This window comes from Cupressus sempervirens, chromosome 4 (assembly GCF_028749045.1).
Source record: "Cupressus sempervirens isolate cs-2001-9-10 chromosome 4, ASM2874904v1, whole genome shotgun sequence".
NCBI lineage: Eukaryota > Viridiplantae > Streptophyta > Pinopsida > Cupressales > Cupressaceae > Cupressus > Cupressus sempervirens.
In genome coordinates, this window is record NC_143121.1 from 310,251,794 (window position 1) to 310,276,211 (window position 24,418).

At 35.6% G+C, this 24,418-nt stretch overlaps 1 protein-coding gene across 2 annotated transcripts in view; it reads right to left on the minus strand.

The window, feature by feature from the left end:
- LOC149561250 (histone-lysine N-methyltransferase CLF-like) overlaps nt 1-24,418 on the minus strand; it is a 200,328-nt gene that overhangs the window by 80,901 nt on the left and 95,009 nt on the right. For both annotated transcript variants that reach the window (XR_016363793.1, XM_089825035.1), the window contains exon 6: nt 6,059-6,143. Coding sequence is in view for 1 of the 2 variants with exons in the window: in XM_089825035.1 (XP_089681161.1) it covers nt 6,059-6,143 (85 nt within the window). In the remaining variant the exon portion in view is untranslated. The remainder of the gene's footprint in view (nt 1-6,058; nt 6,144-24,418) is intronic.

The window sequence follows — 24,418 nt, forward strand, 5'->3', positions numbered from 1 at the left end:
ACGTACTTTCCATCCCTTCGATGCTGCAATAGCTAGGATTGCCCTTACAGAGGTGTATCTGGCAACTAGAGAAAAGGTTTCTTCATTAACAATTCCCTCCTTCTAAGAGAATCCCCTAACTACAAATCTAGCTTTATATTGTTCAATGCTACCGTCAGCAGCATGCTTGATTTTAAATATCCACTTAGAAGAAACAAAAAAATTTCCTTCAGGCCTTGGAACAATTTCCCAAACATCATTCTTAATAATGGATTGGTATTCTTCCGTCATAGCATCCTTCCAAGCTATATGTTTAATAGCATCTGAAACATTGGTTGGTTCTAATTTAGATAAATCACTCACGTTTTCTATATAACTAGAAAATCGTTTAGGTCTTTTGCTTTCTCTAAAGGTTACAGATGGTGCAGCGAAGTCTTGTGCTTCCTCTAGAGTCTTAATAGCCCAAAGTGGTCTTTTCTTAGGTTTTTGAGTTTCCTCAAGATTAAGATTTTGAATTTCATCTTCAATTTCTTCAATGTTCTCCCTCTAAAACTCAAATTCATGATTATATGTAGAGATCTTATCAAAGAAAGGACACACCCCTCAACCAATGACATGACTTCCACCTTGCCTTCACCGTATAAAATAACGAATTAAGCAAACTTGAAACACCTTTGCCTCCAACTATCAGTATAATGTGATATCGTAATTGCTTTAATATAAAGGAAGTTGATCAATAATGTTATTTACAAGGCAATTAATCTCATGTTTCCATGAAGATTCACAGCCCATATGCGTTGTTCTTTCTTGCCTCTATAAGAAAACCTAAAGCTCTTTCCACCTATGAGATAGTACTTGTTTGCCCACTAATAATAAACATCTTTCAAATCGTACATGTTTGGCTGCAAACACAAAACCACACAAATCCAAAGAACAAACAACTATTAAAATAATATAATGTTTATTTAATGGTCATCTTACTAAGTCTTTAGTTTGTTAGGCAATTTCTATCTCTATTTTTAGTTCACAATTGTTTCTTTTTGAAACATCTTTATAAATATACATAAGGAGCTTTCCATCTCCTTTGATTAATACAACTACAACAACATTCATTTACCATAACATGGTATCAGAGAAAGTTGATAGGATTTCATAAAATTTGGCCATTTTTTAAGAGAAAATCGAGCCTCTTTTGATCTAGAATTTTTTTCCATAAATTTGTTTTCTCGATTTGTTTAAATAAAAATCATTAGAGGTACTTAATGAAAATTTTGTGGCTTATCTTCGAGGATTTTTGCTCAAAATCACGAGTCTAGTTGAGGGTTTTGATTGTGCGATTTCTTTGTTTGGGCAAAAGTATATGTTTTTCAAAAGTTGCATGTATTTGCATGTGAAATGTGAGTTGCATGTTCTTGCATGCGCATTTTGTTACTTGCGTGTGCTATTTTACACACAAAAGTCTCGTGTTTCACTGCATGAAGGTTTCTTTGAAGGGTTTTCATAATTTATTACCTTAAAAATTTTCAATTGGGTTTTCATAATTTTTACCTTTGAAAAATTATCTGATGGGTTTTCCAAATTTTTTTCCTCCATAAAAACTATGATTTTGTACTTCACAAAGTTGCATGGGATTCCTTTGTGGGTTTATAAATTTTCCCACAAAAATTATCTAGCAGGTCTATAATGTTTTCCTCAAAAAATTATTTGGTGAGTTTTACCGTTTTTACTCCAAAACAAAGCTTTGTAATCTCTAATCCATGTGAAAAAAATTGTCTCTAGTTTTGATCAAATTTTCACCTCAAAAATCATGTCTAGTTTTTTTTATTTTGCTCCTAAAAAACCATGGTTTTCCTACAATTTGTTTTGGGGCATCATGCTCATCTACAAAGTTTGGAAGATTTGTTGATTTTTCCTCAAAATCATGCTAGTTGTTCTTAGTGCTTGTCTTACTCTCCAAGGAAGAGTAGTTTCTTTATCCAACGTCTAGTTGGATGTTTTTGTGATGATTTCTTGTCAGTTGTTTTGCTGATTTTAGGAGGGTTAATAGCAGACTCATCTCAGTGCTAGCCTCAAGCTTTCTAAAGAAGGGGTCACCCTTCTTTATTCATTTCTAGATGGATTTTGGCTTCTTGGTCATTAATATTTTGCAAATCTAGGGAGGGTCTTAGCAGAAGCAAAATGTTTTGTAGAATTTGTGATCAAAAGACAGTAATTAGACAATGTCCATTAATGTTTCTTTAATAGCCATCTTAGTTAGTCTTTAGCTTATTAGGTAGTTTTTATTTGTCTTTAGTTCATGATTGTTTCTTTTAGAAACATCATCTTTGTAAATCTATATACAAATACAACATCGATTTACCAGAACAACTGCAATCACTTCATCAAAAAAACTACTACCAACAACATTTTATACACTACTCAAAAAGAAATCAGCACCTATGTCGATCATACCCAAAGCATAAGGCTTATGGTTTTGATAAGTTTCGAGGCTAATTTTGTCAACCAAATCTTTAGAAACTAAGCTAGCTTGAGAACAAGAATCAAAAAGTGCATCAATACTAAGACCTTATATTTGAATTTTTAAGTTTAAAAGTGCTTTTTGAAACAACAAACAAGCATTCTTGTAGTACAATAAATAGCTTTTCCTTATTAGTCACTTCACTTCCTTCAACTATAGTGAGTGCAAAGTTTTTCTTAGTCTTCTTAATTTGTTAAGATGGTCTTTCTTTGGATGCAACTTCCATCAAAAGGATTCGAAATGATCGTTTTCAACAAAATGATCACAATATGTACATTTCTTCTTGGTAGTAGTATAATTCAACTTTGTCAATCTAGCTTTAGCTCCCCTTATTTTTGGAGAAGATGGAGAGCTGTCTACTTCAAGATAGTTGGCATGTGCACGTACCTCATCCATGTGCACTAGTTTGGATGGGCCTTGTATGGACTCACTCATGTACACCTGCATACTTTTCCTCTATCACAAACAAACAAGACGAATGATTCCTTAATCAACTTCTTAAATTTATCCTATGTATTAATTAGAGCTTTGCTTCCTTCAATACATTAAATATAAGAGATTCTCAATCCAGCATAAGCCATGATCACTAATCTTAACCTAGCAAGGGAGAATTTGTGTTTCAAAGTTAAAAAATGTGTGCTAAAGCACACCTACAGCTGTACAAACCAATCACCAAGCTTCTTTGCATCCATATCTCTTTTAAATGGTAAAATCTCAATCTTTTCCTTTATTTTGAATAGAAGTTTTTTGGAAGACTTTCATCCCAATTTGAAATCTCCTCTTCCTAAATGTACTCTATGCCCTTCCATTTGTTAACTTCCAGAGAGAAGAACAACTCCTTGACTGTCTCCATTAGGCTTTGAGCTGTGATCAATTTGCCATGGAATCTAGAACAATACTCGATCAATTTTCCTATCAAGAGATCAAGCTCAATATTATTAGAAAAATATTATTTTATTACTTTAATCGTCAATTATGTATTATATTTAATTATTTGTAGATACGGTCATCTTTACGATGTTCTTAAGTTTCTTATTAGAAACTTTCTATTTTGTATATTTGTAAAGCTCTTTATAATGATCTCTTCGATCATTTGTTAATACATCACAAATTAGTTTTTGTAATATGGTATCAGAGCAAATTCTTATTTTGAAAATTTAATAATTTCTTGAATGAAATTTTGTCCAAAAAGTTTTTTAAATGTGTTCAAGGATTTGTTCATTCGATTCTTTTCCTAAAAGACTTGATTTTCAAATATTTTGAAGATTGTGGAAAAGTTCACTAAATTTCTCTAATACCCATTTAGGATTTTTTGTGCCATTTTTTGGGCAACAGCTGGGTGTCGTCACTTTTTTGGTGCTACAAATCAGTGGCCATTTTTTGCAAAATAATTGCGAAGTTTCTTTGGAGTTTTTTAAATCCTGTTGAAGGCAATCCCTTGTTTGCAGCAGCATGTGAGTGTTTTTTCTTCCTACAACCATACCCATGTTTTTCTCACTGTACACACCTGCATCTTTGTCTTTTTACTGGCCCGTTTTTCTGTGATCCTATCCTACATATTTATTCATTTACATATGTCGTGTGAGCTGATATTTAGTATTACTTGCCATTTTTGGCCATCATTCTTCTTTCTGTGGTTGATCTGATAAAAAATGATCCTCTCTCTTGTCATTTCTTGTTGTTACAAAGATCATTCCACCCTTCTTTGTAGTCTCAGACAAGGTATCCACCATTTTTTCTCATAATTTACTCATCTTTTCAACCGCCTAGGGTTTCATTCAAAACACTTTATTTCCTTGACGGCTTTGAAATTTGCTTACATTCTTGATGGGTTTTTCAACATCTCATTTGAGTCATCATCAGAATTTTTCAAGTTCCTCCTCTTTTGTGCCTCAAATTCTGTGTTGGAATTTTTTTCTACTATCAGATTTTTTAGGGGTTTTTTGAGATCTCATCTAGGTCTTCATCAATTTTTTTGGGTTAACTGAAAAAAAATTTTAAAATCCATGTCAGTCATAACGACTTTTTGAAGACTGCACCTGCGTTTGCCTTTGTTTTTCTACATTGGGATTTATGCTTTTGTTTTTTGTGCATTAGGAAATGTGCAAGATGGGGTCCTTAACCAATCTAATGTTGGAGGGCAATTAGAGTTTCAATGGCAATAATTATAACACCTAGAAGAAGCGCATGCTAGCAATCTTCAAATGTCACCGCCTGTTTGTAGTTTTTGTTTTCTGTGCACTAGGAAATGTGCAAGATGGCATCCTTGATCAACTTAATGTTGCAAGGCAATCAGAGATTCAACGGCAGTAATTATAACACCTAGAAGCAGCGCATACTGATAATCTTCGAATATCACCACCTTGAAACAATTGGTTTGGGCACAAAGACTCGACATACCACATTACAAGCAGACATAGACAAGTTTGACAATCGAAATCAAAAAGTTGTCATGCTTCTTAAGCTCTCTGTCACAGATGATCAATTGCCTCAGATTACTTCTGGCCAATCTGCAACCAACAGCTACAACAATGAGGAAATCTGTACTCGGAATTAGTCATAATAAGAATACAATAACCATTCTCTCATTTTGAAAGATTTTAGTTATTAAAAATTAGTTACCCCTTGTAAAGACACCAAAGAGTAATTAGTAATTTCCAAGCATATTATTAAGTTGTAGAAGATCCAAAACACTGTCAGTTTTATTAGCTAGAAACGAAACAAGAGTTTCTTTCAACCTACAGACAAATGCCCTTTTCAATGAAGAATCCATCTTAAATATCTGCAATCATTGGGTATGAATGGAATGATAATGAGAGCTAATATAGTAGATCTTAAGGAAAGGCATACATACATTAGCATGTCTTTCCCATTATTATTTGCACTTTCATAGCTTAGTTTTGTACAATGTATGCCTTTTGCCCTTGTTTTCTGTGTTGTACATTTCATATGAATTGCTTCATTAGATAACTTGTCACATCTTTCTTAAGATTCTAGGAAAAAAAAATACATTTTGGTATCATACTACCATCCATAAATAGCTGTTACGTAATAAAAATGTGATATTTTTATTTCAAATATTACTAGTGGTTGTGAACAGGATGTTTGGCCTGTTTTCACACCAACCAACTTCCCTGTCACATGTAACCCTATATGAGCATTTTCTTTGAGCTCTCTTGTATTCACTCATATTGGAATTATAGAGCTATAGTATGTTGCAAATATTCCTAGCAAGATGAATTCCATTATCATTTATTTTGAAACTAAACTATAATCATGTTTTATTGATCTGTACAAATGGTAGGAGTGCTTCAACTATATTGTAAACTCCATGTTTGGAACTGTTTTCTCTCTCTGCTCCACCAACTACATACTTCACCTCTTTTTGCATTTCATGTATGTTTTATTCAAGTTTTCCAATAACTAATACATACATACACACACACATACATACATATGTATTTGTGTATGTATGTATTTGCTTCCTACAACAAATACCAGAAATAAACATCTAGAGCGACATTTTACATTGTCGTACAATGTATGTGAGTGCATAATTACCTCAAGCTCAGAAGGTTTGGCTTCAATATACTGACCAAGGCTACTGAACACTGCCTCGGATTTCCCATGCTCCTGTATCGTCATTCTGCAAGGATGCAGATTGAAAGAAATGTAACAAACTGGAAGGCTACAATTCTAAAACATTATAAGAACAGTCAAAGTATACAAGAGTAAAAGAACTCAACAATATGTTTATAAAACATGTTTATCATTTCTCTAATCATTTAAAGCGATCGAACCCATAGTTTACTATATAACTTAGGAAACTGTTCAGCTAAGAACCCAGTCTGAGAAGTATTTATTTTATGAAAATTTGCCTCAGAAATGCACCACACTTTGTCCAATATTTTCCTGCCTTACAATGGACACTTCAACACAGAGCACGCCCAGTAGAGCTTATGCAGGGTCATCATCATAGCACAGTTTGACTTACCACTAGACCACAGCCCACTAAATAAAACATATCTACCATGCTGCTTTCAATATTTTATCGAAGTAAACATAAAAATGACTTGAATCCATTTCATAACTTTTTAAGACAGTTTTAAAAAAAAATTAGTTCAAGAGATACTAAAATATATTTAAATGAAATGTACAATTTCATCGGTGCCAGAAAACACTCCCTGTGATTCAAGCATTGTAATGTTTGGCCATAGTTGAAGAACAGATTTTCAACAGCATTTTTCACCAAAACTCTCTCCCTACCCACAGAAACCAATTCACCATGCCACACAAGTTTTGTGACATGCAGTGAACCCCAAAGAGCTCAAATGACTCGGCAAAAGACATTATGATTAAACCATTCCTCCAAAAGAATAATGGATCAAACACTCCAATTAATCTCCTTGCATTCTTGTGTTGGAGCAAAGACTAAATCAATATAGCTATCAAATGCTCCTTCAGGGATGTATTTAATTGTCAGCTTTGCTCTATGTTTTTTAATAAAGTTTATATGATGTAGTGTTGCTCCAGAAGTAATTGCCAATAAGCCAAATCGAAACCTATCAGCAATTGGGACTGGTGCAAGTCAAGACAGAACCTAGTTGCAGATAAAACCCGTAAGTGAAAAAATGGTAGAGAAAACGCTGATACCAGCCATAATAACAAAATGGGAACAGATTACCTTTTATATAGAGAAAATCCGAGTAGGAGGAGCCCACAGCCAGTGAGATAGAAATGAGAGCAACTTCCTGGCAAAAAAGGCAAAGACTTCATAGAAATATGGGCAGAGATTAATAGAAGCTACAAAAATTGAATACAAATAATACAGTGCTTCACTATTTCAGAACTCAATACATGGCTAATAAATAGCCATTTACATAGCCAAACAACCGTGTTATAGCAAATACCTTGAATATCATTAGATATATATATATATATATATATATATATATATATATATATATATATATATATATATATATATATATATATATATATATATATATCCCAACCTATATTAGTGAGTTGCTTATTAACAACATCACTTATTACAATAGTAATTATGTTTCTATTAGCACTTCAAATATAATGTCAACATTAATTTTCCTAAAACTTAATTTGAATTGCTGCATTAAATTTCACGCATTAAATTTCGCTAACAATTAGAGCTTTCCAGGGTTTCCTAAATGGATTTGAACTCAGGTCATTATCATGGCAATAGTCTCTCTATTGTAATATCCCCGTTATTAAATAAAATGAAATAACAATACTTGCGTATTTGGAGTCCCGATGGATTTATGTATATCTCAGGCCCATCATTAATTTTCAGTAGGCATAGGTGTTTGTTGTGTCATGTGTCAGCACTTTGTTTCTCTCTCGGAAGTTTTCACTTCGATGGGTTATATATGTTCGTCGGATTAGATGTTTTAAGTATGCGATTTAATTTACTTTGTATTTGCAAATTCTATGTAATTCTTGTGTTGTTCGTCATGTCGGAATTGAAAGACCTTCCCTACTTGGCTTATGCAGTTTCGATGATTTCAATCCTACCCTTTCCTACATATTGAAACCCAAGTGCCATAATTTGTTAGCAAATATAAGTTTCTTTCTTTGGCAACAATTTGTATATCATTTTGTGTTTACTTGTGAATCATGGCAAATATTATCCTGGATTTTTCCTTGCATAACTTCATTGGCAATAAACTCAGAAGTTGTAATTGTGTTTTGGCAATCATTCTTTCCCTTCCATACAGCTTCACCTGCCATACCCAAGTCGTAGGTTGCTCGTTTTCTCCCACCATACTCCACTTCCCACCGTACCTCCTACACATCACAGTACAGTGCCCAAACTACCATACGACTATTATCGCTTCAATCTTCTCTGGTACCCCTCACCATATGCCCCTACTCCTTCAACGTTGTTTAGTAGACATCTTGTGTTGTATGGCCAATTCCTTCATTCCAATCATACGGCTTGTTCATACTGTACACCTCTCACCACCTTCATCGTGCCTAGACCATACAGCCATCCCGCTCTCATGGACAAGCTTTCGAACTTCTATTCACGACAGAGTGTGGGGCTATTCTGATCTAGTTTTTACACAGTTATATAGGGGGGATATTATAGTGGTATATGTTATCTCTAAAAGTTGCACCCTAACTGAATCCTAAAACTTAGTCACTCTGAGAAACATGGAAACACTCTTGGGTAGTGGGTGTACCAGAAGTAGGAGTGAATCTCCAAGTTCTAGGTCGACTCCTTATGATGCATCACCTATTGGCTCTTCAAAAATAACTTAAAACTTGGGAGGAAAAGAGATAGAAGAATTACTTGCATGAAATGTAAATAGTGAACTGGTAAACTGAACTAAAACTTAAGGTGATGCACCAAAACTCTTTAAGATGAGAAGATTATTGAATTAACACAAAGTGTCATGTCCCCATTTTGGAGGCAATTTGATTTAGTTAATTTAATTAATTAAGTTGTCCAAAACAATGAATATTTTATGAGGATGACTAATTAATTATTTTAATTAAATAAATAAGTGATATTAAGTTAATTATTTATAAAGTTATCAAATAAATAAATATTAAAAGGAAACTTTATATTTAATTAATTTAACAAAGTGACTTGAATTATAAAATATTTTTTTATAAAGTCACTAATAGATAAAATAAAATAATGTTCTAGAAGTTTCTGGAGAAAGTGGAGAAAAAGAATAAATAGGCACCCCGGGCTTCATTCTAATCATCCAGTTGTTTATTTCTCTCTTAACATCAAATTGTGATTTAGTCACATAGTCTATTCTGGAGCCAAGTGGTTTCAAATAGTCAATTGATCTTTGGGAACGAAAACTCCTTTAGATTAGCATAACTGAGGAAGTGAAATATCTTCTGAAGGGTTGCACATTTGGAGGTGATACTTCAGTCACTTCAGCTAGGGCATCTTTGGGCCTAAGGCCTTTTTCAGCATTTCAGGAGGCAATTTTAGCAAGGCCGAAATTATTGGAGATCATTTCTAGCATGTCTGAAATTATAGGAAGCCATTTTAAAGCAGGCCGAAAAAGCAGTTCGAAAAAGCGGGTCCGAAAAAGCAGTTCAAAAAAGCCGATCTGAAAAAAGCAGTTCGAAAAAGCAAATCCGGAAAAAGCAAGTGGAAAAAGCAGATCAGAAAAAAGCAAAGCAGAAGGGGCAGCATTGAAGTAAATTATTGCAGCCATCTACAATCAGGTTCTTCACTTCTCATTTGGCATATTTTCAAAGAAATGTAAGTTTTTAGCTGAGTACAAAATATAGCTTCAGCACTTCAATATTTTCATATTGTACTTGTCTTTGTTTGCCATTTGGCATTATTGGTATCAAAGGAAGGCTAAGATTTTGCAATTTAAAGAGCATTGTAACTTTTAGACTATCTATATTGCAAACCTAGAGTTTGATGATCAGCTTATTAGTTTGAATGCCAATTGTTTGACAAAATGTCAATTGGCTGTAAGTTCTCTTTTTGGCACAAATAATGTTATAATTTTTCATACTAAGTGTTTATATTAATGACACTTGGTTGTAAGTGCATTAATGCCATCTTAGGTTGCATCCAAAGTATTTTTCATAATCACTAGTTGTTGTAGCTGCATATTGCAAGTAGTTAAGTCTCATATTTGTATTGAATATTGTCAAAATTAGTTGCACATTCATGTTAGGCCATTGTTTAGACCAGGGTAAAGTGACTCGCGGCGAGTCACGTGAGTCGCGCGAGTCAGCGAGCCGCGCTGACCTCGCCGAGTCACAATGACTCGTGACTCGCCAGCGGCAAGTCACGGGGAGTGACTCGCGTGACTCGCGAGTCACGGATTGACTCGCCTAACCCGGCGGAGCTTGACTCGGCCGCGGCAGGCAAAATTTCGGCCATTCAAAAAATAATTTTTTTCAACTTTTTTTAATGGTTTTTTTTTACATATCTCACTGATATAACCCTAAAAGGGCTCCCATAACAGTCTATAGGGAAAAGAAGAAAGAGAGAGAAAGGTAGAAGAGAAATAGAGTTTTCTTGTTTTGCAACCAGCTGAAAGGAGGAGGAGAAAAGCTTGCATTTGCAATATTGGAGCTTTGCATTTAGATCATCAAGAAGTTTATAGGAGCTCTTCTCAACACTTCCCAAAGCATTTGAAAGAGGTAAGACTTGATTGTTTAGATTTTGATGATTTTTTTGTCTATGCTTATGGATTTTTTGCATGAATTTTTTTTGTTTGTTTATGAGTTTTTTTATAACTTTAGATCTTCATAAAATGCAATGCTGAAATGGTAATATTAGGTCTAAAATGTCTTATTGCAGCAACCTTTACCTTTTTCCTTAATTAAATCATAATGGCTTCAGGAGGTAAAAAACCCAAGCTCTCTAAAGATAAGTGTTGGAAGTTCACCATAGAATTTTCGGGTAGAAAGAGAACTCAAACAAAATGCCTATTTTGCAAAACCATTAATAGTGGGGGGATAAATAGATTAAAATACCAAATTGCTGGCTTACGTGGTCATGATATTGAGCCTTGTGGAGCTGCAACTGTTGAGGCTCAACGTTTTTGTTATGTAGCCTTGGAAAAATATGAACAAGAAAAAGAATTTAAAAAAAAAACAATTAGAAGAGTTAGCTTTGATTGGTTCTAGTTCCCTTCCATGCTCATCCGCAAATGTTTCTGAGTCAGTAGGCTGTGTTAGAGAAGGTTCTTCCCGTCCCCCCTACCGTCCTAGTGCTTCTGTTGCTCGTGCTTCTTATACGTCTATTCCTTGCACTTCTAGTGATGCTACTGCTGCTGCCCCTTCTAGTAGTCCTGCTCTTCTTCATCCTAGAGTCAGAAAATCTAGTAAGTTAGACAACTTTTTTCTACCGCATACCACTCCTGGTGCACAACCCTCACTTGAGAGCATGCGCTGGAATAGGGAGATACATGAAGCTGGAGTAAGAGCAATTTGCAAGTTTTGGTTTTTCTGCGACATTCCATTTATAGCAGCCAGGTACTTCAAGTTTTCAACTTCATTTATATTTGATTGTTTTACGTTTTAAGTTTTAAAATTTATATTCAATTTTATACTTTTAACTTGATGTTTGAAAATTTGAAATATGCTAATTAAAATGTTTTTATAAATGTAATAGGACTCCTTATTGGCAGGGGATGATTGATGCAGTTTCCATCTGTGGTGCGGGGTTCAAAGCCCCCACTGAAGATGAGTTGAGTGGCCCCCTCTTGCTAGATATGGTTGAGGAGATGAAACTTGAGTTGGAGGACCACAAAAAGATTTGGAGCCAAAAGGGGTGTACCATCATGACAGATGGATGGACAGATAGGAGGTCCAGAACCCTCCTAAATTTTCTTATTTCTAGCGGAGGTAATTCATCATGCTCTACTTCTTGAAGTCTAAAATTTAATGTATACTATTATTGAATAATGACAATTTTGTTTTATTGAGTATTGATTCTTGAATGATAATTATTTTGTTTAATTTTCACTTTCAGGATCCACCATGTTTTTGAGGTCCATAGATGCTTCCTCATGTGTGAAAAATGCAAAATTCTTATGTGAGACCATTGAGGAGGTCATAAGGGAGGTGGGGGAAGACAATGTTGTCCAAGTGGTGACAGATAATGCAGCTAATTATGTTGCTGCAGGTAAAATTTTAACTTCTAACTTTCTAAGTTCTACTTCTAAGAAAATTGTTTTAGTTTTTCATTAAATTTTGAAAATTAAAAATTTTTTAATACATCAAAAATTTTCATTGTTTACTAACTAATTTAAAATTGCTGCAGGAAAACTATTGATGGAGAGACACCCAAAAATCTTTTGTACTCCATGTGCGGCCCATTGCATCGACCTCATGTTAGTGGATATTGGCAAGCTTGTATGGGTGAAATCATGTGTTACCAAGGCCAAAAATCTTTGTATGTTCATCTATAATCATGTCTTGGTCCTCAGCACTATGAGAAAATACACGAAGGGAAAGGAGTTGGCTCGTCCTGGTATCACAAGATTTGCCTCTAACTTTATCACACTAAAATCCTTGCTGAGTTCAAGGTTAGAGTTGAGGTGCATGTTTGTTGGTCCAGAATGGAGTTCCTCCTCCTTTGCGAGCAGCCTTGCAGGGATAGATGTAACAAAATGCATTTATGATGATGATGATTTTTGGGAACCATGTTCAAAGATTGTGGAGGTAATTTTAAATTTTAAAAGCCTAAGTCTTAAAATTTTATAAATTAATTTGTCTCATACATATTTTTGTTTTATTTTCATTGTGCAACTTTGCTAAGTTTCATCATTCACTAAATTGGTTTTTTGTTTAATTGTTTTCTACATCAGCGAGCCCCTTGTAGCCCTCCTACGAATTGTTGATGGCGAGAAGCCCTCTATGGGCTACATTTATGAGGGCATGGATAGGGTCAAGGAGACTATTAAGGCCAAATATGTAGGAGTTGAGGAAAACTATGGCCTTATTTGGGACATAATTGATAGGAGATGGCAAAATCAGCTTCATAAGCTCATCCACGCAGCAGCCTATTACCTCAATCCGGCATACCGTTTCCCTGATGATTTCAAGGCAAATGAGGAGGTTTTTAGTGGCCTATACACAGTGGTATTGAAGATGTCCCCTAATCCCACAGATATATTGCTTGAGATGCATGCCTATAATAATGCATCAAGGCCCATTTTTTCAAGTCAAATTTGCAAAGAAGGTCATACAAAATTGCAGCCAGGTAAAGATTGCAGCTTAAGCTTTATACAATCTAGTTTCTAAATTTCTAGCTTTAAACTTAAAGTTCAAATTTTGAAATGAGACTAATATTTTTTAGTTTTCCTTTTTTCAAATTTCAGATAGATGGTGGCAAATGTTTGGGCCTTCAACCAAAAACCTTCAGCAAATCGCCATTCGCATTTTGAGCCAGCCAAGTAGCGCTTCTGGATGTGAGCGCAACTGGAGCATGTTCAAGCACATCCACTCGAAAAGGCGTAATAGGTTGTCTGTGCAGAAAATGAATAGTCTAGTCTTTGTGCACTACAACCTACGCATTAGGATCAAGGAGATTTTGGATAGTGACACCTCTCTGATTACTCTAGAGGAGGTTGATCCAGAGTCAGATTGGATCACTGAGGCTACTAATCCTTTCTTTGATGATGAGGACCTACAGTGGCTTGACCAGGCAGATAGAGAGGGCCAGGCTGAGGCTGTGGCTATGGCAGCAGAAGACCAAACTCAAAGAGCTCCAGTTGTTCCTAGTGGCACCTCACAAACATTGGCAGAGCCAAAGGCAGAGAGTACAGTTGATCCTAGAGGCACCTCACGAGTTGATGCTATGACTATTGAGACATCCAGAACCTACCTTAGACGCCTTACTAAGAGGCATTTTGTAGATTATACTGAGCTTGAGCCTGAGGTTGAGGCTGAGGTTGAGGATGACGATGATGATGAGGATGACGATGAGGATGAGCCTGAGGATGAGGATGATGATGACTCCGACTAGGAGCCATCGCTGTAGGCTTATAGTCTTGTTTTAACTTTTTGTTTAACAGTTTAACAGTAACTTAATATATGATCAGCATTTGGAACATTTGAATTTGATGATGACTATTGAATCTTGATGTGTTGGATTTCATAATGCATAAATGATAATACATATACATTTTGATGGTTTGCATGGATTTATCTTAGTTTGACTTTAATTACTAGTAATATAGTATTTACTTTTAGCAATTTACCTTTGTAAGTTTGTAACTTTGTAGTATTGTACATATGTAATCGATGTTTGACTTTTAAGTTTTAAGTTTTTAAGTATGTGGCATGTGCATTATGATCAAATTATCTTCTATTTAATAATGTTATTGTGTCTTTACACATTATTCAATAATGGGTGCATGGAATGTTCTTTAAATCCAAAAAAATCTCAAAATTTCAAAAAAATTTCACTTTGCCAAGTCACTGCCGAGCCGGGTCATGAGTCAAGTTACCCTTGCCGAGTCCGAGTCTCGTTACACTGGTTTAGACAATCTGGAGTTTTTTTTGTAAGCATTCTCTTTGATGCAAATCGAAACAAGAGTCATTGCAGCAATCTGAAAAGTTATATCAGTCATATGACCCCTTGTATGCAAAGTGTTTACAAAATTCTTCGACCCTTCAATCAGCATTTTAAGGTCGGAATTGAGCAGGGTTATTACAGTGGTATCAGAGCTATTGACCTACCATCCTGTTGGGTAGATTGGACATTGAATCAGTTAGTTAATCATGTTTACTTCAAGTACCCAGAAGCAGTGGGACAAGTATATGAAGAAGCTTAAACAAAATTTGAAAAAGTTGGATGAAAGTCAAAAAAGGATGAAAGAATTGATGGTTTCCATGTTTAAGAGGACTACATCACAAAACAAAGAGAAAGAGGAACAAGAGGTCTCTACAAGTGAGGTATCTAGAAACCTCTACAAGGAGTTTGCAGCAGTTCGTGACCAGCATATATCCGAATCTAGGGAGGACAAAAATCAGACTAGCTTGGAGGAAGATGTTGGGCACACAATACTTCAGAAGGTAGTGGGAATGGATATTATGCAGATTGATAGTAACGGTCAACTTGATACTCAAGTTGAGACAATTGTATACAGGTCGTTAGAGGGTGATGTCACAGGTACTCGGGATGGTTTAGTTCCAACAGGCAGTGACTACAATGTAGTGGGTTCAAATGATGATTATGAGGATGTTGTTGTGCATGATGGTGAGATACTTGGTAGAGATGAGCAGACATTGAGCATTCATGACTTTGCTAAGAGAGAGTACCAGGCACAGATAGATGCTTCGTCACATGAGGTTGAGGCTGGTAGTACTTCACATGATTTGTCCAGCCAGCTGAAGGTGAGCGAAGACAGTATTATGACTTCATTATCTCATCATGACAGGATGCAGGATATGATAGAGGATCACATTCGGATGATTCAGTTATAGGTAGACATAAGGGAGTTCAGGCGAAGTCTTCTTGTGTTGACTTACACACGATTAGGAAAGGAATGGGAACGATGAAGTTGAGTTATTTACATCTTCTATCAGATCGTGACCATCTTCTTAGACTTGTCAGAGACTATTCAGATGCCTTGAGGAGGAAGGAGGAAGTTGACAGGCTTTCTCGCGAGCTTGAGGACACTCGAGCTTCTTTGGTGAATACTCCATTGGCATTACAAGACTGGGAGAGACATGGGGATAAGCATGGCATGGAGTTGAGTTTAGTTCCATCTTGCACTCCTAATACTCAGCTTTCTGCGGCACGTAAATCATATGTGGTCGTTGATAATGTTGTGAGTTCATCTTGCATTCACATCCAAGATATAGGGACAATGTCAAACAGGTATGTGGAGTTAGTTGGTATTGGTCATATTACTCAGGTGAGGAGTTTGCTTGAGTTACCAGCTGATTCTAGTTTACGGATATGGACTCTCGAGATTGTTATATTGGCGTTTGGGATTTAGTTGACTGGAGATCTTTAACACTTTTTGGTAGCAGTGATTGTTTGGGTGCTATCATGGATTTGATTAGCAGATTGCACGGTGTTGTCTTTTCTTGTGCCAGCAGCTTGTCCGATGTTGGTATTAGTTTTTATACACCGGTGTTGGGCTTTGTTCATATATCCAGTCGACCATTCTTGCTGGAATGTGTTGATGATCTTTCATATTTGGCAGTGTGTACAGATGAGTCCCAGGATCATATTGGCATTGATGACATCCAAGAGGATGCAGTGGGCAGTTTTGAAGACTTAGTTTCCTTGGCAATTTCTTTTGGTACAAAGGAGTTGGATAGCGGTGCTACAGTTTTTGATACTCCGTATGTTGATATGAGCTTTGGAGTTGATTCGCAGGATATGGATGGTAATACTCTAGAGACCAGTAACTTTGAGGATACTCCTTTAGGCAGCGTCTCAGAGGAGGTTGGTAGGAGACAGTCTAGCCAGTGCCATCATGTGTCTAGTCAGTTGAGAGTTAGTGAGCGAGACATTGCTATCGCTTGCCAACATTTCGATGATGCTCGTCAGTTGTTAGCAGTTTATGGATGGGGTTCTCCTACTAGTGATGAGCAGGGAGGCAGTTATCTTTCCTTGACAGAGTTCCACTCTTTATGGGAGGCTATCCGAATTTTGAGACAGAATTATATGCAGTTGGTAGCTGACAGAGATTATCTTATGAAGTGGGGGAGTACAGCATACGATGCATTATTGGCCAAGGAAGATAAGGTGAGTGAGCTTACTCAGCAGCTCGAGGTGACTTCTGAGATTCTTGAGAGTGCACAGTTGGCTTTCGAGGAGTCACAATTTCATTTGGCTAAGGTGACCATGGAGTTAGAGCGACTGCAATCTTTACCAGATTCTGTACAGTCACAAGTTGTGGTGTCTGGTGATCCGAGGACGTCCATGGTCAAGATTGTCAAAGACAGTGGAGATGGGGATGCATCCATCCTTGATACTAACATTGGCATATCGGGTTTGTTCCCACTAGAGTCAGGTTCAGTTGAGTTGGGTGTTGTAGCAGATTGTTGTGGTATGCCTGATATAGTGGTGGCCTCTAGTACTGATGGCACAGAGACTAGAGATGTTGTATCAAAGATCATGTGTGATGTTGGTGAGCCGGTAGTTGGCATGGTTCCTGCTAGTAATACTCCCTTGGTGATATCTTCGGAGGTAGTAGTCAATTCCAACATGGTTAATGATCGATTGCAGTTAGTTTCATCTAGATTGCAGTCTGAGCCACTGACTGAGATTGGCGCATTCTATCGGCATTACACTGTGAGGTATGCTCATCAATTTACCTTTGATGACCATGTTGATGAGATGATGATACAGAGATGTACTTTGGTTCCTAGTGCTTGTCATCAGTTATGGGACGGTTTGACGCTTCGGGATGAGAGTTGTGATGGGCATGACATGGCGATAGATTCTGTGGTTGACAACTTGATAATACATGACTTAGAGCAGGAGTTTGGGAGTGATGCCTCAGCGGTTGTTGTTATTGATTCTACTCCTTTGGCTATGACATCTCCTGACTTAGCTGGTGATCAGTCACAGTGGGTTGTATCACTTGTTCATGGTGAGTTGTTGACTGAGGTTGGTTCTTTTTATCATCATTATACTGCAGGGTATGTACATCAGTTACCATTTGATCCTTGTGTTGAGAAGTTGATGGCAGGCAAATTTGGTTTGGGTTCCATTTCTTGTTGTTTATCTTGTGATGTCTTTTCACCATTAGCAGTGCATGGGAGTTATGGTTATGAGACAGTGGCCGGTGATCTACAAAGTAGTGTTCATTGCAGGAGTTGTACAGTGTGTGGATTCTCCATACTTGGTACAGTTTCATTCGGGAGCGTTCACCATTGTTGCAGAGTTGGATTGTACATTCCATATAGGCTAGTGGGATGCGTTGATGGTATTTACTGTGTTGGCAGTTGTGATTTTGGAGTTTGGTTGAGCTGTAATTGTCAGTTTGATTATGGATTCCTCTTGGTTATATTGCAGAGGATATTATACGAGCCTGTGTTAATTGACAGTAGTATAGTTCATGACTACATTTGGGATCCAGGCGGATTGATTGGTTTATTGTTCAGCCATTGCTTGGGGACAAGCAATTTCAGGAAGGGCGGACTGTCATGTCCCCATTTTGGAGGCAATTTGATTTAATTAATTTAATTAATTAAGTTGTCCAAAATAATGAATATTTTATGAGGATGACTAATTAATTATTTTAATTAAATAAATAGGTGATATTAAGTTAATTATTTATAAAGTTATCAAATAAATAAATATTAAAAGGTAACTTTATATTTAATTAATTTCACAAAGTGACTTGAATTATAAAATATTTTTTTATAAAGTCACTAATAGATAAAATAAAATAATGTTCTAGAAGTTTCTGGAGAAAGTGGAGAAAAGGAATAAATAGGCACCCCGGGCTTCATTCTAATCATCCAGTTGTTTATTTCTCTCTTAACATCAAATTGTGATTCAGTCACATAGTCTATTCTGAAGGCAAGTGGTTTCAGATAGTCAATTGATCTTTGGGAACGAAAACTCCCTTGGATTAGCATAACTGAGGAAGTGAAATATCTTCTAAAGGGTTGCACATTTGGAGGTGATACTTCAGTCACTTCAGCTAGGGCATCATTGGGCCTAAGGCCATTTTCAGCATTTCAGGAGGCAATTTTAGCAGGCCCGAAATTATTGGAGATCATTTCTAGCAGGTCTGAAATTATAGAAAGCCATTTTAAAGTAGGCCGAAAAAGCAGTTCGAAAAAGCGGGTCCGAAAAAGCGGGTTCAAAAAAGCGGATCTGAAAAAAGCAGTTCGAAAAAGCAAAACGAAAAAAGCAAGTGGAAAAAGCAGATCGGAAAAAAGCAAAGCAGAAGGGGCAGCATTAAAGTAAATTATTGCAGCCATCTACAATCAAGTTCTTCACTTCTCATTTGGCATATTTTCTAAAAAATGTAGGTTTTCAGCTGAGTACAAAATATAGCTTCAGCACTTCACTATTTTCATATTGTATTTGTCTTTGTTTGCCATTTGGCATTATTGGTATCAAAGGAAGGCTAGGATTTTGCAATTTAAAGAGCATTGTAATTTTTAGACTATCTATATTGCAAACCTAGAGTTTGATGATCAGCTTATTAGTTTGCATGCCAATTGTTTGACAAAATGTCAATTGGCTGTAAGTTCTCTTTTTGGCATAAATAATGTTATAATTTTGCATACTAAGTGTTTATATTAATGACACTTGGTTGTAAGTGCATTAATGCCATCTTAGGTTGCATCCAAAGTATTTGTCATAATCACTAGTTGCTGTAGCTGCATATTGCAAGTAGTTAAGTCTCATATTTGTATTGAATATTGTCAAAATTAGTTGCACATTCATGTTAGGCCATTGTTTAGACAATCTGGAGTTTTTTTTCTAAGCATTCTCTTTGATGCAAATCGAAACAAGAGTCATTGCAGCAATCTGAAAAGTTATATCAGTCATATGACCCCTTGTATGCAAAGTGTTTGACAAAATTCTTCGAGCCTTCAATCAGCATTTTAACGTCGGAATTGAGCAAGATTATTACACAATGAAGCTTTACTAAACAGTTAAATATGGGCACAATATTGATCTCAAAAAACTCGTATAATATCAATTTATAAGGACAAACTTCTAGACAACCTATTAATAGGAAGAATGCTATTCACAATTAGCAACCTAAGAAGAAGTACAATTTCACAATTTATAACCTATATGGGTATTCCAAAATTCACTTGAAAATGCTAGAATTGAGACATAAACTCAAGGATTCAAAGAACAAACCACCAAAATTACATAAAATCAATAACTTACATAGAGAAGTGAACACAAAATAGGCTCCCAAATTGTTCTTTATTCAAGCTCCAAAGTTAGCATAATAACACTCATCAAACTGGTTACAAAGTAATCTGCAAAAATATCACGAAGGACCCAAACAGATCACTTCAAAACTATCTCTGCATAAACACTGGAACCCCTTACAAATGACCCCCAAGCTCATACTTATGCATTTTACATCTAGCTACATCATAATTGCAAGCCATCAACTCCTTGGGTGAATTCAGTCTCAAAGGCCAAAATTGAGCCCCTCAAAAGTCTTCAAAAAGGGGCAGATATGGCCTTTGAGTCATGGCCCCAAAATATCATCATAAATGCAATCATATCTCCAAAAGACTCACAAAAGTCTCCAAAATACAATAACTTCTGACTTTTCATGTGCGCGTGCCCTTTGAATTTAGTCATAACTATGCAAAATATCCTTATCTGACTTTTTAGAGGTAAAATAAATATCTAGTTATTATCACAATGGATACTTATATCAAATTAACAATATTTATTATATAGTTCATGATTTATTATTTTTTGATACATATCAAGTATATTAATAATGTTTATTAAGTGATAGTTAGTCCACTTAATAGTATTATTAATCTAATTGATATATATTGAAGTAATAAATTATAAATAATATGATAAATATTAATAAGCGATAAAAAAATATACTATAATATTTATATGTTATTATTATTATTTTTAACAAATATTAATTAGATTAATAATACTATTAAGTGGATTAGAAAACCATTTAATAATATTATTAAGTAATTGATATATATTTAAAAGACAATATTAAAATATAAATATTATACTAAACTCAAAAGTGAGAAACTTGAATATTTATTTTGCCCTTTTTAAAAGCCTAGGTAAGGATCCTAAGGCATTACCAAAGTCTAAAACTTGGCATATAATTGAACGCCACATTTGGCATGAAAAAGGTGACCCATGGCTAAGAAATAAAGAAGCTTTGGAAAATAAAACATTTCCCATAAAATTGCCCAAAGCTTCCATGAAACTTCTAGGGTATTTACTACCCTAAATTTGATCAAAAGCCATCATATTTTCATTTTACATTTGCAAAACAACTGCTTTGCTGAAGCCGCCAAAACCCTAGCCACCATGGGAAGAAGAAGAGAGGGTTTGAAGGTAGAAGAATGAAAACACAAACCTGCTGTGCATTTTTGGGGCTCAAATAGCAAATTTCTGAGGTTTGCTTTGTGAAGACTCATGCATTACCAATCATTTTTCTTTGCTGGAACTTCGTTCACACCTTGGCTGGATTTTCTCTTTGCCCTTCTCTTCTTCGTTTCAAGCACTCATCACCATTCTGGAGTAGCTGCCATTAATGAGGAAAGAAAAAGGCTTGCTGGAGTTTTTCTTGTGGCTGTAACAGGTGTGTTTGTCTTTTTCTAGGCATTGATATCAGATCACATTGCTGGGTGCCATTAAAAGGGTTTGTTGGGCACGTTCCTCTTCAATTTATTTAATGGTGAGTACCTTTCCTCCCACTACTAATGGATTTGTGGTTGCCATTAATTGTTATACTGAAAAGCTATTTTCTTAAACGCTTCAATGGTAAGACTCTTATGCTTTCCTTTCACAAAAGACTGGAAATCTGTTCCAATTCATGGCTTTGACTGAAATTTTCTCTCGAAGTCTTTTTGGATTTAAAACATTCTTTGAACATTTTCAGTTCTTTCTTCTTTTTACCCAGGTCTTGCTTCCTCCTTTTGAAAAAAGGGCACATACTTCATCTCTTAAAAAGAAACGTCAACAGTTGTTGTGTATGCATTTGTATAAACTTGAACAAGATTAATTTTTTGTTGTTGCTGCAGGTCTATAATTTGTATGAAAGGTACATGTAAGAATTTGGTATAGCACTGATACCATATAAGGATTTGCCCAAGGCAAGAATGAAATGCCAAGATCTAGAAGCTCAAGAGATAGCACAAGAGAGACAAGATATGATCAAATGAGAATGGATATCAGATAATTGGATGAATACATCATAGAAGTGCCTTGTATATAAAGACAACTGATATGACTAGGAGTCAGCAAAGAGATAAGCATACCAACTAAGCACATGTCCACCAAGAGTGGATTATCCTCCATTGTGCATGAATGTACATGCAACAATGAGAGGATAAGAATGTAATGGTGTATCTCATAAAGAGATGTAGTAGACAACATGTGCTCAATTGGAGTGCAAACTACTATGTTGTCAACATGGAACTCATATGAATATGCAAACTCTTAGGTGTCTACATGACAACTAATATGAACATGCATTAACCTAAGTAAACTTAAATAAAGTGTAAATAGTAAATACTTATTTACACCAACAGTACAAAATCTATCGTTATTTCTTTCCTTCTACAAATCTAGTATTCTAAAAGAATGGCTCCGCTAAAAAAGCTCTCTGCATCTTCTGCTCTTGATATCTTTGAAAATAATTGTCAAAATAAATTCTAACGTATGCATTTGTTGCACCTATAATTTGACCTGTAGAAGCTCATGTACAGACTCTTCTTGCTCCAAAAATGGCTATAGCTTACTTCGATATGTTAATTTGTCTTTTTCCCTTAAAAAAAAAACCAGGAAGACCATGGTCTCTAATGAGAAAAAATAGCATTAATAAAACATAGTATTCTTGTATATCATCCCGAAAGAAGCTCCTTTTAGCACTTAATATCTCTGGCCTTCCTGATGGAAAGTTGTGAAAATGATGCTCCCATGTGTGATGATATTGAATGCATCTCATGTGACCACTATTATTACTATGAGTAATTTGATTGTTACATTTTTATTTAATGTTGAAGCTGCAATAATCATATGTATGATTAATGATTAATTCCCACCATGGAATTCACCTGTATAGTTGTACTTGGCATGTTGCTTTCATGAGAATGCTTAAAAATATTTGAAAGCCCTGCTACATTCTAGATTCAATAGTGATTGATAGCGGCAAATGTATTATACTTCAAAATGTTGCTTGATCTATGATATCTTTCATGTATCCCACATGATCTTGTGGCTGATTTTTTGTAAAATTACTTTCTTTTAGATTCATAATTCACTTGCCCTTTTGCTTCAAATCAGGTCTAAGTTATTACTATATATAGCCTTACTGTGACCACCTCTCAACTCCAAGTGTGCTCATCATGCTTTCAAGAATGTATCAAATGACAAGTTTTAGTAGTAGCCTCAGTCATTGTCAATTGCTTACCATTGCAGCCACCTTAATTAAATTACTCAGCTTCAACATACAACCGTTAGTGCACCTTAAAACTGCTTTCCTTTATTGTTTTGTCAGATCTTGAATTCTTATGTGAGATACTCATATAATTGCTTGCATTGTGCTAAAGTTCCTGAAAGATCTTCACATACTTGACTATCATGCATCTTCATTCTTGTTCTTACAGCATATTATGTGTAATCACCTAAAAATGGTCATCTAGACTATTAGCCCCCTTCTCAGCATTTTGGCTAAATTAATTTAATCATTTACCTAGACCAAATTGTTAATAATCAATTTATTTGATTATAACCTATAGTTTGACTATACTATCCTAAGTTCATTATTTGATTAAAAGAGCATGTCCCCTTTTAATTAAATAAAAGACCCCATTCTTCTAACCCCATTCTTCTAACCCACTTAAAGTGCACACATAAAGTCCTTTTTCTATTTTGCAATTAAAAGAAAAGGCTTGTGAGACTTTTGTCTTATGTGACAAGTCAACTTATATTCTATTGGTTGACTTGTGTGTGCACATGGATCACTCCTCTTTTCAAATTCCACCGTTGATCATCCACCATCTTCATCTTGATCTCTACCGTCCGTACGACTTTAAAAGGGAGAGAGCTTTCCCCCTCAAAGGATCCATCCATCATTTGAATATTGCTATGCTGCAGGTTTTCTAATAGGTTTCTTTGGAGCTTTGTGGAGAACTTCTCTTTCTTGTCTACATTCTCTCATCCATGGCATTCTAGCTTAGCTTAGCTTTTATTTTTACATGTACCTTAAATCATATAGTATAGTAGTTGGATTGTAACACTCTCATACATGTTTTAGCATAGCTGCATTTTGCATCTCCATTCTAGTTTAATCTTCCATCTTGCATTACATACTTGAGGGATTCCTTGAGATATTTGCATTCTTGCATCTTGTCTTTGAAACCTCCCATTGCATGGTTTACTAGCAAGAAGAGTATCTCTAAGGCTCATCTGAGAGCCTTCTTATTCTTGAAATATGCTCTCTTGCACTCCATGGATAGGGAGCTCTAAGCCGGCACCTAAGCATTCCAAACTCATGGAATCGTTTGGATAGAATGCTTTAGAGTGGGACACTTTCGAATGTACATTTTTGGCGCCCACCGTGGGGCTTGAATCAAGTTTCCAGCTCCATTTGCTTTCATTTCTTATCTCTGATTTTTTACAGCAGCATATTGGATCTAATCAAGTGCTTTTGTAGAATTATCACTTTGGTTTTAAGGCCAACCCATAAGTAGATTGGTTTGAAGGCCAAAAATCTA